This window comes from Colossoma macropomum, unplaced genomic scaffold (assembly GCF_904425465.1).
Source record: "Colossoma macropomum unplaced genomic scaffold, Colossoma_macropomum, whole genome shotgun sequence".
NCBI classification, from domain to species: domain Eukaryota; kingdom Metazoa; phylum Chordata; class Actinopteri; order Characiformes; family Serrasalmidae; genus Colossoma; species Colossoma macropomum.
The window spans coordinates 35,981,208-36,004,632 of record NW_023494785.1 but is presented as its reverse complement, the minus strand read 5'-3'; the positions used below and the strand labels follow the sequence as shown (position 1 = coordinate 36,004,632).

Here is a 23,425-nt window from a genome sequence, read left to right as displayed (position 1 = left end):
CTAGAGTCCCACACCAGCAGGAGTTCACAAATGCATGTGTTTGCAATCCCAACGTCACACTTCAGAGGTGACATATTTTTTAAAAAAATGCTGATTTATGCAGTTATCATACTGTTTTGTATTTGAGGGAATGATATAATCAAGAATCCCATTTTTTTCATCAGGAAAATATGCTAATTATTTTATATTTAATAAAAAACAAATAAAAAATGAAGATTTTTTCAGAGGTTCTGTTCAGACAGCGACAATAAATAATAATCTCACCCAATAATCAAACCCATGTACAATCAAAATTGCTTTATTTTCAGGCTTTGCATGGTCTTATATTGTACAGAGGCAAAAATATCTCCATGAGCAGAGAACACTACCCTTTTTAATTTTCAGGAAAAAAAATCAAAATCACTGCTTACAAATATAAACAGAGAATATTGTATAAAATGCAATTTTGCTCAAAGCAAAGGGCACTCATCTGGATTAGGCTACTGGCCAGAGTCACAGGTACTCTACCACTTAACTATGCATGAGTGCGTGCCCAATAAAATCCATTTTACACCCCCCAACCCACCACCAAATTAACCAATCAATGGAAATCTTTATCAAGGACAACAAAAAAGGCATGTCAGTCCACAGAATGGCTTGATTTGCCTATAAATTGTTTAGGCTAACTTGTAAACTCAAGGGAAAAATTGTTACGTAGCCAAATCAGTTGTAAGCTCTCGTTATTTTAGGGTATTTATCTTGTTTAGTCATGGCTAAATCCACCTGCTAGCTAAGTCTCCCCCTATCACATGATGCTACCAAACTGAGAGGGTGCTTACTCAGAGTCACATCATCTAAATGACAGCCATATTGAGCGAGGACAGATGTAAGCTCTCTAGGACCTCTTTAGGTGGCAATAAAGTCTTAACCTGAGGGAAGAGACCACCATCATGATACATCAGCAGACCCAGAGTGCAGCAATTCTAAACCTGACATTTCATCATGCAGCTTCAAGGCAGTGGTTTAAGGTTAGAGGCCCTCTAACTTTTAGGCTTATGCCAACAAGCATAACCAGAGTTAGACTGACGAAATGTAATCCAAATGCAAACCAGCAGGTACAATTATGTTACGGTAGCTAGCAACCTATGTTAAATTTGTATAACAAAAATGTGTCTCATAACTTATTATGAAAGGTGCTTAAGTAATATAGAACTTTTACTCATAACTTATAACCAAAATCGGAGACAAGTATAACAGCTAATTGTTTTTTTTTTTCTTTATGCTCCTTCCAACTGACCACATGCTATTAAAAGGACACTCTGGTGAAATGAAAATTGCAACCATCTCTACTGTTTCTGTTGTAAACATGCCCATCCTACAGCTGTGCCGCAGTAGTCTCTACAGTGAGATTTTAGGGTTAAAAGATTAAGAAAACCCTCTTGCGATGATGTATCTTCAAGATGGAAGGAACTTTTGAAAAACTACAACTGCTCAGGGATTGATTTTTGGGGGCGGACTGTTTCAATTTTTTATTTTTTTAGTTGGTGAATGCAGAATGTTAGCTAAGGCTAGCTAACATTACTTATTGCAGGCGTATAGCCGTAACAACTGTCTCCAAATCATCATTACAAGGGAGAGAATGGAGTACAGTGGACAGAAATGAGTCATTAGGTGAGGAGGAGAACAAGCTAAAAGCTGAGGTTAGCAAGTTTGGCTTTTTTTTGGGTGAAAGGGTGAAGAGCTTGTATCTGGTGTCTGTTTTGTGCTGAATAAAGACAGAGTCGCTGTTTTCTTTACAATTTTGTTTGACAACTCAGGTAAAAATTACACAAATGTTAGCTTGGCTGCAGTTATTAGTCTATAGATCTGGGGCTAACAGTCACGATTGGGTGACACCACAGGGATTCCCAGTGGTTGTATGGTGTATTTTTGCATAATGACTACTGGGTATTTATTGGGTATATCAGTACAAACTGATTAACAAAATACAAAAATCATGAATTATGTTAAACCGGTGATGCTGAGGGTACAGTACTGCGATACGGAATACAACATAACATAAAAAGGGATGTATTAAAGGAATGCCACGGAGTCAACATATTACATAAGTGGGCACAATTCTAAAACAACAGCATGTCTTGAAACTGCAGGTCTAGAACTGCTGGGTCTTTGTGTCTGCACAGGCATCTCAGAAGAGAGTAGTTTCATCCTTGACGCATTGCGCCTCTGCAGCCAGCAGGGGGGGCCTAAGAGCAACTCATCCCCTCCCATCATGGCATTTTCAGGTTGAAAGTGATTGCTAGCCAGCTCACCCAGGCACATTCACATGATATCAGAAGTCACCAGGAGGTGAAGATGAGAAGGGAGTGAAAGAAACATATTCAAAAAACAAATTACACGCTATAAAAACTACACTAGCACTTGTGAAATATACTTATCACCCTTTTGGACTGCAAGAGGTTAATATTTTGTCTAATGGCCTTGGTTTATAAGGGGCATGAGAATGAAAAGAGGGACCGGCTTGTTCACAAACAACACACAAACACGCTAATGTACACTGGGAGTTTTAGGCTGAGTAGAAAGTATAAGCACACTGCCCGCCAAAAGTTTGGGGACTCTTTTTTTTCCCAGCATTTAATATGAGCATGTTTTCTTTTCTATTTGTTCTCAATAACTTAACATATTATGTAGATATCTGCAACATTTCTTGTTGGAAAAAGTGAAGGAACAATTGACAAAAGCCCCACCTTAACGTAAGTAAATAAAAAGATAAACCCTAAATTTCAGTGGGCGCCCAATCGCCAAACGTTTGGATATATAGTATATGTTAGCATTTCTGATTCCACATTTCAATTGTCTGCATATGATTAGTTTCAAATATCACTTTTACAAATCCTGGAAGTAGTGCAAGTTGAAGCATTTCTGCAAGAGAATTAAAAGAATGCTGCTGAAAAAATAGACTCACAGGGCTGGTATAAAAGGCTACACACTTATTAAAGGGTTTGATACAATTTTTGGGGGCCATTTGTGAAATGCATAGGATAAGCCCAAAGCATAGGTGATATGTGATGGTCTCTTTGGCCCTTTTCACATTTGGTGAATGAAACTGGGAGGTGGAGAAGGGGGAATTTAAACAGAATAGAACTGTCTGCACTCATGTTCAGCACTTAAACCTTTCCAGGATTTACTTTAACAATGGTCTGGAACAAAACCTGCTCTTCATACCAAGGAAGATACTGTGATGAACACTACCCAAGGCCCCTTTTGCTTGTATGATCACTTGGTCTTACTTTAATGAAAAATGAGTGGAAATATAACAAAAAAGAACCCTAATGCCATTACAAGGTACGATTTGAACAAGAGAGAAAGGTGTCCTCAAACTTTTGGCAGGCAGTCATTTGTTCCATCCAGTGGAAAGAATGTATGTGCATATATGTAAGTGAAGGTAGGTGCTGTGTTTGGATGTTTTCAGTGCATGTGTGCGGTAGACCGTGTGCTCGGCTTCACTGAAGGGCTGATGCTGTGGGTATGAGTGTGTGATCAGTGTGTGCGGGGTACGGGGTGCTGTAGGGTCATGTGCTCGGCTCCAGTGAAGGGCAGGCGCTGGGTGCAGTAATGGTGTACCACCTCCGGGATGCTGGGGAACACACAGCTGCTCTGGTCCAGCGTGTAGCCACACTCTTTGGTCTGTGCTACGATGATGTGCACGCAACCCTGGCTTGTCCTGGATAGAGAGAGAGAGAGAAATTCAGTATCATCTACATCTGTGTTTTCAAGGATGCTTAGTTACACCTCTCTTATTTAAGGGCTGATATCTTAAATTTTTCTTGCTTTTTATTACTGTTTGCCTTGAGGTCCACTTATGACGTGTGTGTGTAGGTTTATGTTCCAAAATCTGTCAAAATGTGCTTTTATATGACCACTTTCTAACCTCTCTTTATCGCTCAGAATTATACAGGCGTACAAAAACATATACGTTTTTGTTACTGTGCCTTAAAGACCGATATATGCAAATACAACAGAGCTGATTGGCTGGGAACTACTGGGAATACCGCCCCCTCCAGGACCAAAAAACAAAGAAATCTACAGATGTAGAAATTAATAAATACAGACATGATATTCAGCTTCCTAGCAGTAGCGTTAGCTATTTATCATCCTTCTATAATAGCCTGCCGTCCACTGAGAACTCACTACTGCACATTTAAATGCACAAATACTGTTGTTACTGTTAAATCAGCTGAATTTAACATATTGGGAAAAAACAAAACATTAAATGTGGCCTGTGCAAATGTTACGACACATTTTATAATGTATGTTTCATTTTTTCCCAATATGTTAAACTTAAATAAACAGTAACTATGCATTTAAAAGATGTGTTCACTTATTTTCACTTAGAAAATCAACAAAACATCACTTGACTGCGGGCGTTCAAACTTTTGCATACAACTGTGTGTACATGTGTTCATGGTTGTGACATCATAACCAGGATGAATTGCTTCTGCAGCTTAGTTTCATATCTCTCCCATAAAACTTTATCTATGTGTACATAGTAAATCAAACTCTTTTGCTTAAATAAATGTTTTTTCGCCTGTGATATGGCTTCTATAATATCTAATACACACATGCTTTCATGGACACGTATGAATGCACACAGCCTTACTTCAGGGCGATGGAGTATTTGCTGGTAGCTGATTCGCTGTCACGCACCAGGAAGCTAGCTTCCCTGCAGTTCTGCAGCTGAGCCTCAGCCTCCTGACGACTCACACTGCCATGATACCAGCTAGAGAGAAAGAGAGAGAGAGAGAGAGAGAGAGAGAGAGAGAGAGAGAGAGAGTGAGAGAGATTATGCAATATAACTAAACCTCAAATGAACATGTGTGGACCTTACATTGGGAAGGAAATGTGAAAGATGGAAAAGGAGAGTTAGATAAGAGGATGAGGAGGAGATCAAGGAGCCAAAGTTGACTAGAAATTTCCAACACAACAATCCAAAAACTTTTTTGAGGTTTAATTGAAGAATATGAATATGAAATATGAAAAGTCCATCTAGCATTTTGTTAGCAGATATGGCTTGGAAGACCCAACAAACTGCAAGCACAAAAACGAGCTGCAAAAGCAGAAACACTTTGAATAAGATGACAACATATGCGCTGATTTTCAAAATTTGTTGTCAGTGATTTTCCATCACAGACATTCCAGCCCCTTTCAGAGTCTTTCAGGAACATTTCCACTGCGTTGTGACCCCTTCTGTTATGTTGTGACTGTCTTTACAGGATTTCTGAAGTCGCACATGGTTTCTGTATTCGCAGCACGCTTGAAATGTAGTTGGTCTAGTCATTTGACGAAAGTGTTTTCTGAATTTGCATCACGTTTGCAAAGCTTTTTAACTGTATTGTGCATAGGGGCTTATCGGCCACCATAAACAGGTCTACAAGAGTCAAAATCTACAAATAATTTTAAAGGTAATGAAAACAAGACACACTGTTCAGAAACGCTTTGTTTCCTTCCTCTCCTGCGCTGGTCAGATTGACAGTGAAAATGTCAGCCACTTGGAACTATTTCATAATTTCTATGAGGAACATTTGACATCAGAACATTAGAAGTGATTTGCAATCTCCGTTTAGGCTGAGTATCAGGACGAGGTACAGTGACCAAAAGGTTCTCCACTATAGGTTTGATACCACTTGAAAACACGACAGCCCCTCAGAACCTTAAGACGCAAAATACAGCAAAACAACAGACGCAGAAAGGAAAGTTCCTGCGACCACAACAAGCCATCTGTAGCCTCAGCTTTCGAAATTAACACAATTCACAAACGACAAAACATGCAAATTGTTACTAAATTGTTACTAAAAAAGGGATGGTCCTTCATAAAGCAGCACTGAAGATTAATTTTAGTTTGGCAGTGTATGTAACTCATCCCAGCCCTATTAGAAATTAGTATCAGAGATGGCAAATCAGTATTATTGGGTATTGGAGAGAAAAACATGAATGTTATTCAGTCCTGTAACAAGTCTATCCTGAAATAGCACTCACTCGTTATGTGTGATGTTATGTTGTTAGCTGTGTAGTTCTTACTGTGGGGCAGTAGAATGTTTGAGTAGTTTCAGTTATAGATGCTCATTTTTAGTGTTTCATTAAATAGTAGCCCATTTTAAATCTTAATAGATCTAAAAAATATATTGGATTAGCATTGGCCAATACTCAAGGTTCCAATATAGGTATCAGTGTCAGAAAAGGAAAAGTGGTACTGGGTTATCTCTGTTTACTACATAAAAAGAGTCCACAGGTTTGTCATTCTCAAAATACACTCTCTCTAGCTAAATCACTGCTAAATTGCTATCTGCATCAAAATAGAAGATGCAAACTGCAAATTTCTGGTGTTTCTTTTTCAGGCTCAGATTAACCAACAATGAAAGCTCACAAAGTTCTTCTTCACACTCATCAAAAAGGCGAATTTGCAGATTTTCCCTTTGTTTGTGCCACAAAGTACCAAGAAAAAAGTAGCAAGAAAAAACACAGGAATATACAAAAAATTGGAATATACTTCATACTGCAGTCTCATTTTATCATTACTACGATTAAACAATTACAAGTGCTTACTGATTCTGAACAGATGTTCAAACTCCCTCTGAAACTATCACAGTGCATCCACAGTGATCAACAGTGTTAAACAGGGATCAGCATGGCAGCACACAGAAAACTCCAACGACCAGCGTGGACATGCATGTACATCAACTACTCCAACAGTACATTTCATCGAGTTGAAGGACACAAGGACACTCTGAATGTGACACAAGCAAAACGTTTGGTTTGGTTTTCCAGGAGACAGTTTACCATTTCAAATATTAAATCATTTCATGGACAGATCCAAGTGCCCACCAACGGCATGCACAGACTTAGGCTGAAGGGGTTAGAAAGGGTGTTTTTGTTGGGGCACTTCTGGAAGAGTTCATATTAAAGATTTTTTGGTATTTGAAAAAACCATTATAGACAAAGTAATTCAGACCATGCCTTCAACATGGTGGTGGTGGTATAAGAGAAGATTGATTGAGGGAGCGGGGAGAGCTCTGAGATCTTTGGCTGGAGTTCTGGGCAGCTTCTGCCTGTAGCTAGAAGGCCGGACCCTCATAGCTATAGCAGGACTGATGCAGGACTGAGGAACAGGGAGGAGATGGGGTGGTGGTGGGGATTGCGAACACTTCATCACAGGAAGGTGAGGATGCGAATTTACAGGGTGTTAGATTGGAAGAAGGAGGGCTTTCTCACTTTGAATCAGTGGTAAGAATTCGGGTGACAGAGTTAAATCATTCACCCAGAAGTGACTATGGTAACGGTGAAGAAGGTGAATTTAGCTTCTTCTTTGCCAGCTTCTTATTCAAATACTGCAATAGTCGCATTCTGGCACCTGTACAAGCGTCAGAACGTAACTGCTAACACCATTTAAGGTGGAACCGGAAATTCAAATAAGCTGACAAATATAAAGCACATAACTTTCACCATATGTAACAAATAAGTATAACAATATAAAAACATAACAGATACCTCCTTACAGTCTCACGTGTTGTGAAACTTAAGCAAAAGTTACTCAGTGTTTTGAAGCTGAACAGAACAAATGCGGTTGTATGATGTAAACTGATATCAGCAGGCAGAGAAAACAAAAAACCTGGTAAAAAACCGGAAGGTCACCGGTTGACCCCCTGAGCCGACAGTACATGACTGAGGTGCCCCTGAGCAAGGTGCCTAACCCCCAACTGCTCCCTGGGCGCTGTGGATAGGGCTGCCCACCGCTCTGGGCAAGTGTGCTCACTGCACCCTAGTGTGTGTCTTCACTAGTGTGTATGTGGTGTTTCCCTGCACTGAAGGGTTAAATTGTGGAGGTGAAATTTCCCCATTGTGGGACTAATAAGGGTCTCTTAATCTTAATAATACATAAGTATCTGTATAATTAAACATGTTACATATGTGCTGTACATATAAGTTGAATGTATAGGAAATGACTCTCATCTTCCAAGGGTTAAGTGAATCTCACCTCTGTTTCTCCAGGGGCAGGGTAGGGTCCACTTTGGGGCTCTCTGTGTCGGGGCTGGTGTTTGGGGAGGAGGGTGAGGTTGGGGAGGGGGGCGACGGGCGCAACGATTTGGGGGTCCAGCTCTTGACGGAGCGCAGGGTCTGCTGCTTCACAGCTGGGGTGCCACCATCCTCTTTACACGCACGCTCCATTCCATCAAACTGAGCTGCGAGGATGAAGATGTGTTGAAATTTTGAGCTTAATCATTCTACAGCACGTTCTTAATAGCCAGACATACAGCACCGGTCAAAAGTTTGGACACGGCTACTCAGAAGGGGTTTGGAAATAACACATATTACTTGAATGAAATAACACACAGGGGATTACATACTTACATACATACATGACTAAATACATGTTAACAAATCAAAACTATTTTCTACTTTAGATTCTTTAAATTTGGTCCTCTTTATCTTCAGGCAGTTTTACAGTGTTGAACATTTTCTCAAGCAGCTTCATAAGGAGACAATTGCTGTCTGTTTAAAACTGCTTGCTTTTGACTGGTATTGTACATCTACATACATTATGACATTTGACAGCTGAAATATAATCTACACAATTATCAGCAGGCTCAAAAGCATTATTACCAACAAGATAAACAAGATATCCAGCACACTACAGTGTATAGACATGAAGACGTATTTTCGTCTGTCAGGTTGAGTCAAATACATGTAAATAAAAGAAAGCGGAAGATGTATTTATTAAAACTCATCCAATATTTGTTCATTTGATGTATGTTAATAACAATAGAGGGCAGCAGTGAGTAATGTTTGTTTATTTGAGCTTGAACTGGGCCTGTCCTCAGTTGCAAGCTACTATATCAAGAGCTAGGAAGCAAGACAGCTCATCAGCCGATTTATCCACTTCAGGCTTGTACTGGGATTAAATCGTTAATCCCAGTTATTTTCATGACAATTGTAATTTAATGATTGTGACATGTCTATGGTTTAGCCAAAAATCTAACTTATGCTCTAATTTATCACTGGAGAGTTGTGTCAGGTACTCATGTGTCAGGTAATAGGAGACGGTCTGGTCAATCATGTCAATGTTGGAAACATCTAATCACATCAAATCTAATCGCTGCTGTTAGTTGGAATCAGAGTTGTACAATCTAACTCAAATAGTGTTTAGATGGCGTTTGGTTTATTTAAAAGACACGTAATTTTTGCTTAAAACACAGCAACCGACATCAGTTTTCAGCAACAATGTTTAAACATAACTTATCAAACATTTGTCTCAAACTGTGTCGAGTAGTTAAGTAATCTTTGTAGACTTGCTTATGTGTTTTCTGACACTGTATGACAAACTGTTATGTATAAACAAGAAAAAAGCACAGATAACATTCAGGCTACCTAACAAATCACACGATTTGAGGCAACTGTGGGACGATTTAGGCATGAATTTTGGACAATTCTAATTTAATGCTTATTATCATATACATTGCTAGTTACTTGATAGCTACATTAGCCTCATGTAATGTACTACTTATTACTGTATTAATCAATTAGCTCAAGTGCAAAATTGAAAAGCAACCTTTCGACACAAAACATATCTTGGTTGATCAACTGCATTTGGGAGGAGTGATAAAAAACTGCGTAATTGTCTAAATGACTGTAACTGAGCGTTATGGTAATTACCGGACAGTGCTCGGACGATCTGTTCCTTCTTCCACTCCCAGGGCAGTTCGTACTCAGCAGGTGGTCGGGGGTCCGACTCCGGTCGGGTCAAGGGAATCCCCTCCAGGACCTCCTCGTATGGGACATCGTAGATCTGTGGGGGTCCAGACCCCTCCCCTTCTCCTCCGTTCAACACAACACACACCTTCAGCAGGTCCTTTGATCCTCGACGACGAATCTCTACACAAAGACAAATGCAAAACATTCCCTGGTCACATGTCTTCTCACAGCAATTGGACAGATATTTTTCAAGATGCACCCTAAGGATCGTTTTGTACCACACAAAGTGATTTTTTCAAGTGTTTTTTTTACCCCTACATTACTTTAATTGCCCTCTTGATGACTGTAATCTAACATCGTCTTGACACATTTAACAACTCAGTGAGAGCTTTATTAGCAGGTTTGTTAACTAAGCCCCCCAAATTAAAAAAAGAGCGAATTTCATCATCTTCACAGATTCATGATTTACCATAGATGTAGATTAAATAAGATACACTTCGGTTTTATCACTGTCATATTTGCTGTTCAACTTTGATTTGTATATATTTTTATTTTTAGGTTGGGAAGCCATTTTCCCAGACTTTTCTGTCTTATGTATTTAAGTCCCTCAGTCTGTTACATGTAACCTCACCTATGAGGCAAGTAACATTTCCAATCTTGTCACTTTTAGCTGAATTCTTCACAGACAGTAGTGCTAGGAAGAAAGTTTACCTTTAAATTTGAGGCAGAGATGTATAGATTGCTTTTATTAAAATTATCACTAATCTTCAGAAATATGTTTGAAATTATTTGTAAAAAACAGGCTCTCCAAATAGACTAATATTGACTTGATTGTTTATGACGCATCATATATTTCCATTAAATATAAACCTACAATAATGTGTAAAGGTCAGATACTACTCTTTTTATTTATTTAATTTTCTGTCAAAAAGACAGTTAAGTATGCTATTTATTTTTCAGAAAAAAAATGAAAAAGCAGAAAACAGATATTCAACAGAAAATTGCTGTAAACTGCAGCCTCAATAGCTAAATACAATATCAAGTTTTGTTAGTATTTATTGTCTACACTCTTCCATTCTTTTAGGGGACTTGCTTTCAGTTTTTCAAAGGAATCTGCACAGATATTTTTCCACACCTTGAAAGTTCAGTCTTAAAAGTCGGTTGCATGTTCTGCTTCTCATGATCCAAATACTTCCAAACATATTTAGTGAGGTTGAGGTCTGGACTCTGGGGCAGACAGTCCTCCAGTCTTCTAAGAAAACCAGTAGCTTATTTGTTTGACTTACAAATGTTTTTAGTGTATTTCTTTTTCTCAGTGAGGGCTTTGGAACAGCTACACATCCTTTCAGACCAAAAGAGTTGTCTACTCACAGTGGAAGGATGGATTGAAACACCTGTGGATTGTTTCAGATCTGAAGCAGCTTGATTTTCTCCTCTCTCTCAAAGATGAAAGCTTTAAGTGCTGTTTATCTGATGAGGACAGTTTTGGTGTCTACCAGGTCTTGCAGGTGATTGTTAGGAGTCCCATTTTCTCTGTAGCTTTTGATCATTTTTTTAATTCCAGTTTTGAAAACTCCTCTTTTTTTCTCTTATTTTCCTTTGATTGTCACTTCCTTACGCAAGTGGATTGCTTCATATCTAACCTCCTCAGAAATATCTACTGAAAAATGAATAACTTATACTTATCAGCCATTTTGACTGGAAATGAAATGAATGAGAGGATGTCTCTGACTTTTGCACAGTAACGGAACTATAAATCCTGATTAGTTCTCTAGAATCTAAATATATTCACTTCCTATGGGACACAACACATCTAAGGCACAACTGGACACTTAAAGCATATTTAACGATATACTTGATACAGAAAATATACAAAAAAAGAAATATATATTTTCATTACAATTTTAAGAATCTGCACTGGTCTGGTTGTCAGATGAAACAAAGCCAACTGCATTTTATTTATCACTATGCTCAATCCAACTAGTGTGCCCTGCTCATTAGTGAAGTGTAATAATGAGCACGTTCTCACTGTGTCGCGTATGCACTGATGAGTGTCAAATATTCCCACTGGAGGTTATGTCAGTGTTCACAACTGATTGGCTTCTCTGCAGAGAGCAACATACTAATCAGTGTTAATCACACTTGGTAGGTTCAATTATAATATGGCCTCATAATGTTACTCTGTAATGTAATCACTGTAATTCATAACGGCCATTTTTTAAAGAAATGCAAAGTCGTATTCTAACTAAAATTGCATAATTGTTGTTAAACACTGACAGTAACAAAGCCTGGTGAATGTTCAGTTTACAGCAGGGGCCACCAACCCTTTGCATGTTTTAAGGGTTCTATGCATCATGAAATGGTTCTTCAGATTTATGAACAATGTGCTGTAGAAGGTTCTGTACAGAACCTTTTTGAAAAAGGTTCTATATAGAACCAAATCAGGTTCTTCTATGGTAACAATCTTGACATCATAAGAACAGAAGAACATTTTATAGTGTTACATAGAACCCTTTTCAAAAAGGTTCTATATAGAACCATATGTAGCACATTCTTCATAAATCTGAAGAATCATTTCATGATGCAAAGAACCCTTTAACCAAGCAAAGGGTTCTTTGAGTGCTCATGGTTCTATATAGAACTATTTTCTTTACCAAAGGACGCTTGAAGAACCATCATTTTAAAGATCTATACGTATGAGAACTGCATATTCTCCGCGTACACCAATAAACACGATTGATTTCAGCTTTCATTCCAACGCCAGTTACTCAGCTATCCTCTAAAAGGGTGCACTGTTCTCTGAACGGGTGACATTTTAGCATCAGTTACTTACAATCAAGCTTGTGCTGTGGGGTGGCAGGTCTGGCCTGCTAACTAAGCTCTGTACCAAACAGTACAGAAATCTAAATTTGTGTATATGATTGTTCCACTGGATGAAATATGTGGGTTTCACAATCAACCTATTGCCCACAAATCCGCTCTTTCATAGCTACTGTTGTCAGCTCAGCCATGCTTTAAAGAACGTTTGTAAAAAACACCTTTGACCTAATGAGGAACTCTTGCTTATATCTCACAACTTAGAGTATGTTATTAGTTCAGTACAAGTCATTTAGAGTGGTTTGATGAGACAATCTCTGTTCTAGAGAAAAGTATTATAACACTACGTATAAAAAATGTCTTTTTTTTATACAATCATAGTTGAGAGATACATGCAAGGCGCTGAGGCAAAATAGCACCTAAAGAAAATGTTTTTTTAGACCACTATTTCACTATCATCAGCATTCCATATAAAACTCAGAAGACCTGTATGTTCAATAATGCCCTTGGATATTAAATATGGTAAACATGGCAACCCCTGGTTCCTATCCAGTGTAAAGAGAATCCAAGCTGGTAAGCTGCTCTACAATGAACCATTTCACAATCGACCACTCTAAATGACTCTTTACATCTCAAAGATTGAATTATGCAGACATTTTGAAAAATCTGTAGAATTTGTCTTTATAGTTAGATGCCAGTGGGTGGAGCTGCATTCCTTGAGACCATCAACTTGTATGAGACATAACAATAGCAAGTAAAGAAGCAAATTCCATTTTTCTTTAAAAAAAAAAAAATGCACAAAGGCGCTTGTTCCACTGCTTGTTAGCACAGAATCAAATTTGTTGTGGTTATTTCCAACCTGCCTTGTTTCAATTAACTACAACACTCCATCTCAGAATAGTAAACTACAGTTTCTCAAGGTTGAATGGGACTTTTGCCAACATTCTGTATAGCTTGTCCAGCCTCACAGCTGCTAAGAAAGAATGCATTTGTGGGCGGAGCATGGTTAGATCAATGCAAAATGCAACATACTAATGAAAAATAGTGCAATAAAAATATTATCACAATTTATATGATTAGGACGTGCTGGATTCTACTGTAATTAAAACTGTACATAAAGTTTATGGAATCAAATGGTGAAAGAGGCAAAGCTTGGTGCTCGATCTTTCTACGTCCACAGCCTGCGTTACTCCACTGTCACTTTGTGTCTGGCCTATTGTGTGAGAAAACAATGGCTGTACCAAGGGAAGGTTGGCCCAGGCTCGTGATTGGCCGGCTTAGCCGAGCGCTTCCTGAGTTCTGGGAAGTGATTGGGGGGGTAGCGGAGGAGGGGGGAGGGCTTTCTCACACTGCCGGGCGCTTCTGTGGGGGGACGGCAGGGGTCAACTTCCTGTCCAGAGAATGGGGCAAAGGAAACACAGACAGGAAACAGGAAGCAGAAAGAGGAAACTGCACCCATTGTCCCAGCACAACACTATCACCGTGGCAACCAGCAGGGAGAGAGGGTGCCGAGATTTTTTAAAAAACCCTGAAAACGCTGCTGTTCTCTGCTCATTGTTGTAGAGGAGAAATAAGAGATGAAGGAAGGAATGAAAAGAGAGAAAGACTCTGTCTCTTTTTACCTGTGATAATGAGTTGGGCATCATAAGGCTCCATGTATCCATCATTCTCTCCTTCTCTTTCAGCTTCTCTCTGCTCCCTCGTTTTCTCTGCGTCATAAGGGTCGGCATAATCCTCCAGTATAATCAGCTGTTGAGCGAGAATAAACAAAAGAGAAAGAGTCTATTAAATATGCTACTAACTAACTAACTAGCTAAACTACTCTACATTGTTCAAGCTACTCTATGCACATTTTGGGTATTTGGGGATTTGGAGACCTCTCTGGTGGAAATGTGTAATTGCATGGAGAAGAACATTTTGTAACATGCGTTGTGCTTCAGACCCCTTCCCCACGTGGATGAATCTGATGTTTTTTGCGAGCAAATTGAAAGATGTGGGTCTTTCAAAAGATGGAGTGGAGCTGCACGCGTCTCGGAAGAAGCACATGTTAGCCTTCACCCTCCCAGCCTGGTAGCATTGTGTAATAGGAAGAGACCAAGCTAATGGGGGAAAAAGCTGGGTGAAAAAAAACATTGGGCCATATTGTCAATTATCATGGACGATAAACAAAATAAGCTTAAGCAACTGCCCATTTTCTTGTATTTTGTGCTTTGAAAAACACAGAGGTATTCCTTTAACCTCTTAACAAGTTATGGGCTCGCCAGCAAGCCCAAAGTTATACACAATTCTATAACCTAAGATTAGCTCCATTAGTTTGATTTGAATTCCCTGTAGTTAACGAATGATAAGCCTTTAAAAATAAACCTGGAATGTTAAGCGGTTAACGGTTCTACATTAGTAGAGAGTAGTATGGCAAAAATTTTACATCACAATACATTTTCATGAAACACAGTATCCACCACTATATTCAGTTTTTCTGAGGGTTGAAAGTTGCAACAGTGCTACGTTTAAATAGTATGTTTAAAACTATGAACAGCTTTTTTTATTTAGTGTTTCACATACTGCACTGCACTAAATCTAATTAAACAGGACTATTTCTGTTCTTTGTAATGATAGAAGCAGTTGTTCAGTGTTTTTAAGTACTGACAATATGCTCAAAAGATATTGAGATGTAATGTGACATAACATATTGTGATGATCATGAATAACGTCTTATCAGCCACCCCTAATCCACATTCAGATTTGGATCATCAGTGCAGTCGTATGTATCAGTGCAAACCCGATAAGTATTAAAGGTCTTTCAAGCTAGAACCACCATTACACCATAGAAATTCAGGTCAAATAATAGCCCAACTACACTGAAATGTACTGAGTAACTGAATTTGCTGGATTCCACTTCCACATACATTCTTTCACATCATGTAAAAACACTGCCTTTTAAATTGTGTGAGAACTGACCAACAGACATGGTCTAAAATCATTTATGTTAAATATTCTCCTGAAAAGCAACCATTTTGGATATACAACCCTATTTCCAAAAATGTCTGGAACCCTGTGCGAAATGTAAATAAAAACAAAATGCAATGATGTGCAAATCCCTATATTTCACAAAAAATAGTACAAAGACAACATATCAAATGTTGAAATGGAGAAATTCTATTGTTGTATTGTTGATTGGCAACAGGTCAGTAACATGATTGGGTACAAAAAGAGCATCCCAGAGAGGCTGAGTCTTTCGGGGTAAAGATAAGGAGGGGTTCACCACTCTGTGAAAGACCGCACAGTCAAATAGTGCAACAATTAAGGAATAATGTTTCTCAACATAAAATAGCAAAGAACTTTTGCTTTTCATCATCTACGGTACATTATATCATTAAAAGATTCCGAGAATCTGGAGAAATCTCTGTATGCAAGGGACAAGGCCAAAAAACAGTATTTGCTGGCCATGATCTTTGGGCCCTCAGGTGGCGCTACATTAAAAACAGACACGATTCTGTAGTGGAAATCACTGCATGGGCTCAGAAACACTTCTGAAAACCACTGTCTATGAACACAGTTCATCACTGCATCCACAAATGCTAGTTAAAACTTTAAAACGCAAAGAAGAAATATATATAAACAGGATCTAGAAATGCTGCCACCTTCTCTGAGCCTGAGCTCATATAAAATGGACCGAGGGGAAGTGGAAAAGTGTCCTGTGGTCCGACGAATCAGCATTTGAAATTCTTTTTGGAAATCATGGACACTGTGTCCTCCGGGCTAAAGACCACTCAGCTCGTTATCAGTGCACATTTTAAAAGCCAGTATTCATGATAGTATAGGGGTGCATTAGTGCACATGGTATGAGTAATGTGCACATCTGTGAAAGCAACATTAATGCTGAACGATATATACATGTTTTGGCAACATATGCTGCCATCCAGATGACGTCTTTTTCAGGGAAGGCCTTGATTATTTCAGCAAGACAATGTCAAACCACATTCTGCATGTATTACAACAGCATTGCTCCGTATTCAAATAGTCCGGGTGCTAAACTGGCCTGCCTGCAGTCCAGACCTGTCACCCACAGAAAATATTTGGTAAGATATGAAATGAAAAATACAACAAAGGAGACCCTGAACTGATGAGCAACTGAAATCCTATGTTAAGCAAGAATGGGAAAACATTTTACTTCCAAAACTACAGCAGTTGCTCTCCTCAGTTCCCAAATGCTTACAGAGTGTTGTTAAAGGAAGAGGTGATAAAACACTAAAATAAACTGAAACAGTGCTACGATAAACTGAAATACAAAATTGTGTTGATGTAATATATTTTACTCAAGTGGAACTGATGTATACATATGAATCAAGCAAATACAATGCATCACATTTTTTCAGTAGTATACCGTACGTACCAGTGCAAACCCAATATGTGGATACTGATCCAGGCTATTCTCTACCTGCTGTATCTGTAGCATATGGTCGGTTACCATGAATAAGAATAGAGGACCTGTTCACTCAAGACAATGAGCAGGTGCTGAAGCACCTTCCCATTGGCTTTGAATATAAAAATGCTGGAGTGTATTAAAGGTTTTTCATGCTTGAATCACCACTAAACCACAGGAGGATATTGTGTCTCATCTCCTGTCCAGTTCAGCAGCTCCTCCCCTCCCTCTTCCCCCAACACCAACGCCCCCGGACTTTTTGTTGTGACTTCATGAGAGTCTGATTTCTGTGGTATTTTGTTCAAAGTGCAGCCGGAGGGCCAGTCCACCTCTGGGAGCGGCTGCAGTGTCCGTATCATGTGACATAATTCTTCAAACGTCGCCCTTCACTGGGGACGGGAAGAAAAGATACTCACATTGTATTGTATTCTATTCTTTCAATATTTGTGTGTGTGCATGGGTGTGTGTGTGCACCTGTGTGTGTGTGTGTGCGCACCCCTTGAAAGAGCAGTGATGAGCTCTGCACTGTGTATGTGAGTTTGTTTTATGTACGTTCTCAGGACATACTCTGAGCCAGGATCAAAAATGTTTCCTCATAAAAAAGCTCCATCAAAGTTTTATTATTATTATGTTTGAACTCAACAGATTACATGGGTGGTTGCTTTCTAAAGGAAAAATATCCTAACACATCCTGTACAGGGAACAAACATAAAATATCACATTTTGTGCTCATTTTAGTGCACAATTTCTATTTATTTGCTGCTTTTAACATAATGAAAAAATACAAATTAAAATGTGCCATAACTTTTGCACAGGTCCCTTTTTAGTTTCTATTTTTTCCCCAGGATGTTCGATTCAGCAAAAATTGGGCATAAAAAATGTGCAGAGGCGTGTTCTCTGTAGAGGAGGTGTGTTTACATACAAACGTTTCGGCACCCCAGTCAAATGATATTTTGTTTATTTTATATGTGAAAATATGTTAACATGCTCATTTATTTAACTTGCAGTCAAAATGACCATTAAGTACAAGTTATTCATTTTTCAGTGTCAGAAAAAAGTAAAACATATTGAACAGAAAATTACACAGAAGCGTCCAACACTAAACACAATATCAAATCTATCAGCATTTATTTAATTCGTCTACTCTACTTTTGTGCACCTCTAACTACAGGTGGGCAATATGGCAAAAATATATTACAATACTTCAAGAAATTTTCATGATACACAACATATCACAATGTTCACTTTTTGCACATCTGATCATTTGGAACAGAGAAAAAACAACCAGCAGCACTGCAATTTAAAAAATAACAATATAACAATAATCAAAAACTGTGAATACAATGACTTTTTATTTATTATGTCTCATACTGTGTTGCACTAAATACACTTAAACGGGACGGATCAAATAATAGCCCAGCTACATTTAAATGCACAGAGTAACCGAATTTACTTGATTCATTGCACTAAATCCTCTCTCTTTACAATGAATCATGCAGCTGATCAGTCTTCCACAAGTACCAATGATATCTGTGATATGTTCAGAAAAGTATATTCTATTGTATTGTGACATAATATATCACAATAATGGTATATATTGCCATATTGCACAGTCCTACCTCTAACTCATCCATCCTTCAAATGTTAAAACCAATGAGTCACATCTGTGTCCTCCCAACAAAAGCTGTTCCCAGAGGAGTCACTGACATTGTTCTCTTTCAAAGACACTCTAATATTCACACCAGCAACTACCCAAACTCACCTTAGCTGCCTCACAATTTCCCTTCTCATGTGCATCTAAAATGGCTAAAGTGTTTCTGAGGAGTTTAGATATAAGACTGTTTATTTGCATGTCCTAAAAGGATGTGTAGCTGTCAAGAAGCTGGGAAAAATTTGCACTAGACCACTGAAACTGGACAACTCAGTTGTGAATTTGAGGATTTACAGAGTGACAAGGCTAAATTTGTAATTTGTATTACTCGGATTGAGAGATGCAGTACATATAAGTACACATATAAAAGTACATGTATATAAATATTATTATAACATACAAGTACTTACTTATGGGACATATAAGTGCTCACATATATACAAAACATATTGGATATTTTATTGTGACATATAGGTGCTTACATACAGTTGTATGCGAAAATATGAATGTTTTGTTGATTTTCTGGAAATAAGTTAACACATCCTCTACAGAGAACTCACTTCTGCACATCTGATGCACAGTTACTGATTATTTACAATTATTATAAAATGTGAATATAACCATAAAAATATAAACATAAAATGTGGTCGTGTTTTATATTGTATTCTTTATTTTTTCCAACGTTAAACTCAAATAAATAGAAATTGGGCACTAAAATTGGCAGAAGAATGGCATATTTAGATGCTGACATATAAATAATACACACTGGACGTGTATATGACCCCACGTCCTGACACTGAATACAAAACCTGTGTGACCCTTGTGTACACATGTGTGTGTGTGTTTGTGTGTGTGTGTTTGTGTGTGCGTACAGGCAGGACGACAGAGCAATAGAGACAGGAAGAGTGGCAGGGAAAGGTTCATGCTCATTGTGTTTGTTCTCCTACTGACTGATCATAATGCAACCACACAGTGAATAGGGGATGGCAATGGAGAAGAGAGAGAGAGAGAGAGAGAGAGAGAGAGAGAGAGAGAAAGAGAGGGTGGGGGAAGAGGGGATACGGCAAAAACAAAGAAAGCTGGAAGAGAGATACTGATCTCGGCTTTCATAACAAAAACGTTTTCTTTTGGTTCCCACAGACAACAGCGCAGCTAAAAAAACTGGAGTATGTCATGTCATGCATTCAATCGTATGTAGAGCAGAAACCCCACATACATAAACCACTGTATAACCTACACTACAGTGTCTCTACAAAAATAAACAGCTTCACTTTGCTCTTCTACAGAAAAAGCTAACTTTTTTGCTACCCGCATAAATCCCACCGGCCCTGTGTTAGTTCCTCACTGTCATAAATACATAATTTACATTAAAAAATGCACAGCAATTAGTTCCATTTATTGTTAAGTAACAGGATTTGTGTTTCTGTGAGTGTCAAATGCTATATTTTTTTAAGAATATCTGTGAAAGGAATCTTTACTCAGTTCTACTTACATTGAGTTCCTAATGTTCCTTTTTGGTTATTTTCCTTCTATTGTGTTGGTTTAACTCCTGGACTGCTTTACTGTTGCTCACACTTCCAACTTTAGAGCTCAAGCACTTTATTTTAGACCAAAATGATCCAAAAAGAGAAGAATAGAGCCTAACAAACTTCATTTCCTATGCTGATAGATGCTGGATGCACTGCAATTCCACGGAAAGCTGAGGCTCCTTGGGAAGTTTTTGGAAACGTTTTTTATATATATACACTAACAACGCTTTGAACCCCTTAAAATTACACAATTCTATACGTATAGCTCAGCCTGTTGGCACTGAAGTCCCTGTAGTTATTAAATAATAAGCCTTAGTATGTAATAAGCCTGGGATTTTAAAGGGTTAACTAACTCCTGGTCCAACCTCTGTTTACATATTATGTTACATTAAAAGTTACAGAATACTTCATTGTGGTTAGCGGTGGACGATATGACAATATTTATTGCTATCACGAAAAATTACATGACATTATGTCACTTTTCTGTGCATATAATCAGTGTTTAAAAACACTGACCCACTTTGCATGCTTCATTACAAAGAAAGCATGACGCTGCTGTCCAAAAAAATAACAAAATAGTAACATAAGGTCAAAAATGCTCTAAACATAATGTTAATAACATAACAAAATTAACATAAAGATGTTTTAAAAAGGTTTTATTCCACAAAGTTTATGGAGCATTGCTGTTAGTCAGCATGAAATGTCCACACAATGCAAAGGAGGAGCAGTCGTGTTTAAATTATATTTAAAAAAAAATTTTGGACAAGCATTTTATTTAGGACTGTTTAACTACTGTTTTAGTGCAGCTCTGTATTTTTAAATGTGCCATTACTGGCGCTTTTTTGTCTGTTCCCAACTTCGAAAAAGCTAAAAAGTGCATACTCTGCGTTGTGAAAATGTCTTGGTTTTTCAAGATGTGATGTTTTTTTAACATCACAATCTGTATTGTGATGTTATATTCACCCTCCTCAATTGTAGTTGCTGGATGAGACGTCTTAAGAACTCAGGGAGACACCAGACACCAGACTTCACCTAATGAAACATCACAGTAGAATCACTGTTGTTTACTAGCTTAGATATGTGGACCACTTTGGACTCACCGTCTCAGTTTTAACAGGTGACTTTCCCTTCTCGTTGTCCGTCCCAGAACCCTCTGCAGGACCGCTGCCGTACTTTGCACACTTATCTTGTTTGTCCACCTTGATCATGCGGCTCATGTAGGCATCAGCGATGCTGGTGGTCCTAAGAACAGAAGCACTGATATTAAAATGTGTACTGGTGTTGATGCTCCATGATATTGATTCCTAATATGTATCACAGATACTGTGAAAAACAGTAAACCACAAACGCCACCCCCAGTAAAAATGAGTTGAACAGCTTACATAGTACAGTTAGGTTACATTTGCTCCAATGTTATGTTGATTTTTAAGTGTTATTATAGCATTATTACTATTTCTATGTATATCTTTATATGCTGTCATTATAAAGGTAATACTGTGATACACTGTAATAAAACACTTGGGGTTTTAACTCAAAAAGTTAGTTAACTTCAGTTGAAGGGTGTAAGATGCATTCTTGTACACTCTTAAAAAGGATGGTTCTTCAAGAGTTCTTTAGTTAAGGCAATGGTTCTATCTAGAACCATGTGTTCTATATGGAGCCATTTCATCCTTAAATGGTTCTTTGCAAAGTGAAATGGTTCTTGATTGATTATTGATGGAGAACGTGTTGAACCTTTTTTGAAAATGGTTCTATAAAGCACCAAAAAGTGTTCTTCTATTGTTACAAGTTTTACATCGTAACAGCAGAAGAACCCTTTTTGGTGCTATATAGAACCATTTTCAAAATCATATACGTTCTGCATCAACCTGAAGAACTATGTCACCATTAGAAGAACGATGTAAATCATGTAAATCTATATAGAACTCATGGTTCTAAACAGAACCATTTCCTTTATTGAAGAACCTTCTTTCTCATAAGTGTTCAGTTAACTTACTACTAGAAGTTCAGTTGCCTCACAGTGTTAAAGTAGCCCAGTAACTAATTTTATTTATTTTTTCATTTAGGATTTTTTACAGTGTATAATTTGACCTCCCATCACCCACCCTTACCTGAGAGTGCGGTGGTCTTCGAAGCCCTCCATTTTGGGGTTCTTTTTGTTCTTGCCCGGAATCAGGATCTCCCAGATTTTTCCGTCCTTTACCGAGCCGGATCCCGAGCTCCAGTGGTTCCGGCCCAGCTCGATGGCCGAGTTTTTTCGGGTTCTGCCGGACAGCAGCGATCCAACACCTCCTCCTCCACCTCCACCACCTCCATTTTCAGAATTTTTCCTCAGGCTCCCTTTAGCACCGGTGCTCACGGTCAGCCCAGGTTTGGGTCGAGTTTGGGGTCCAGATTCGGAAGCCGACCGGATTCGGTCGGAACCCGTCTTTAGACTGGTGGGGAAATCTTTAAACCACTTTGCCATGACCGCTCCGACCGTCTGAACAACTCTCCATACACAAACCAACAACTTTCAGCAACTTTTCAGCTCTTTGCTTACTAACCTTCTTGTTTTCCACGCTAACCGACTTGTTTGCTAGCTAACCGTTTTTCTAGTGATGCTAACAGCTAAATTGAGTTCTGCCCAATTGGCTCCAGAGTGTTTTGACTGGATTTCCGTGTCGAGTGAGTAAAAGAAAATTTTAAAATCTCGTTCCAAACTTTTGGGGAATGATTCCAGATATTTTAAATCCCTTTTTAACGAACAAAAGTCCAAATTTTCAATTTTTTATCCCATTCGTTGACTTTTCCTAGCAACTCTTTATTTTTTTCCCATTTCCTAACTCTGATCTGTTCTCTCCCTCAGACTTATTCCCGCAAAATAAACAGCAGCCTCTGAAGGGCATAGACGCGGAAAAACTGGAAGTTTTTCTTCACTCTCTCCGAAGAGCCCATTCCCGGTGTGTCCACTCAGAGCGACAGTCCACACGGAGTGCTGAGGAGGACGCGCGCGTACCCGCGCCTGCGCTTTCTGCGGGGGCTCTGGGGAGGATGCGGGGAGAGCGCGTGCGTGTGCGCGCGCGCACGAGAGGGGAAAGGGACTTTCACGAGTCGTTTGGGGTCTGCAGAGTAGCCGGAGGGTAAAAACGTGAACCACCTTTCAGTCAGGATATCAAATGTCTATGTGACAAACCTGTTTAGCCATCAGAACTATATATAAATATGTATATATGTATATTTGTATATATATATATATATATATATATATATATATATATATATATATATATATATACA

General features: G+C 38.6%; 1 protein-coding gene across 1 annotated transcript; it reads right to left on the bottom strand.

Annotated features, from left to right (window-relative positions):
- Positions 1 to 282: 282 nt before the first annotated feature.
- On the bottom strand, positions 283 to 23,142 carry she (Src homology 2 domain containing E). The gene is made up of 7 exons (XM_036592722.1): positions 22,258 to 23,142; positions 21,247 to 21,388; positions 14,166 to 14,292; positions 9,688 to 9,906; positions 8,012 to 8,216; positions 4,640 to 4,759; positions 283 to 3,703 (listed from the first exon to the last, which is right to left on the bottom strand). Exons 1-7 carry the CDS (start codon positions 22,611 to 22,613, stop codon positions 3,520 to 3,522), a joined length of 1,353 nt encoding a protein of 450 aa, XP_036448615.1. The 5' UTR covers positions 22,614 to 23,142; the 3' UTR covers positions 283 to 3,519.
- Between the last annotated feature and the right edge of the window lie 283 nt (positions 23,143 to 23,425).

Bases quoted from the DNA above. Each gene is read 5' to 3' on its own strand.
- she (XM_036592722.1), bottom strand. From the start codon at position 22,613: ATGGCAAAGTGGTTTAAAGATTTCCCCACCAGTCTAAAGACGGGTTCC. The intron at 21,389-22,257 runs GTAAGGGTGGGT...TTCTGTTCTTAG, and splicing joins GAAGACCACCGCACTCTCAG to GACCACCAGCATCGCTGATG. The intron at 4,760-8,011 runs GTGAGATTCACT...CTTTCTCTCTAG, and splicing joins CTGCCCCTGGAGAAACAGAG to CTGGTATCATGGCAGTGTGA.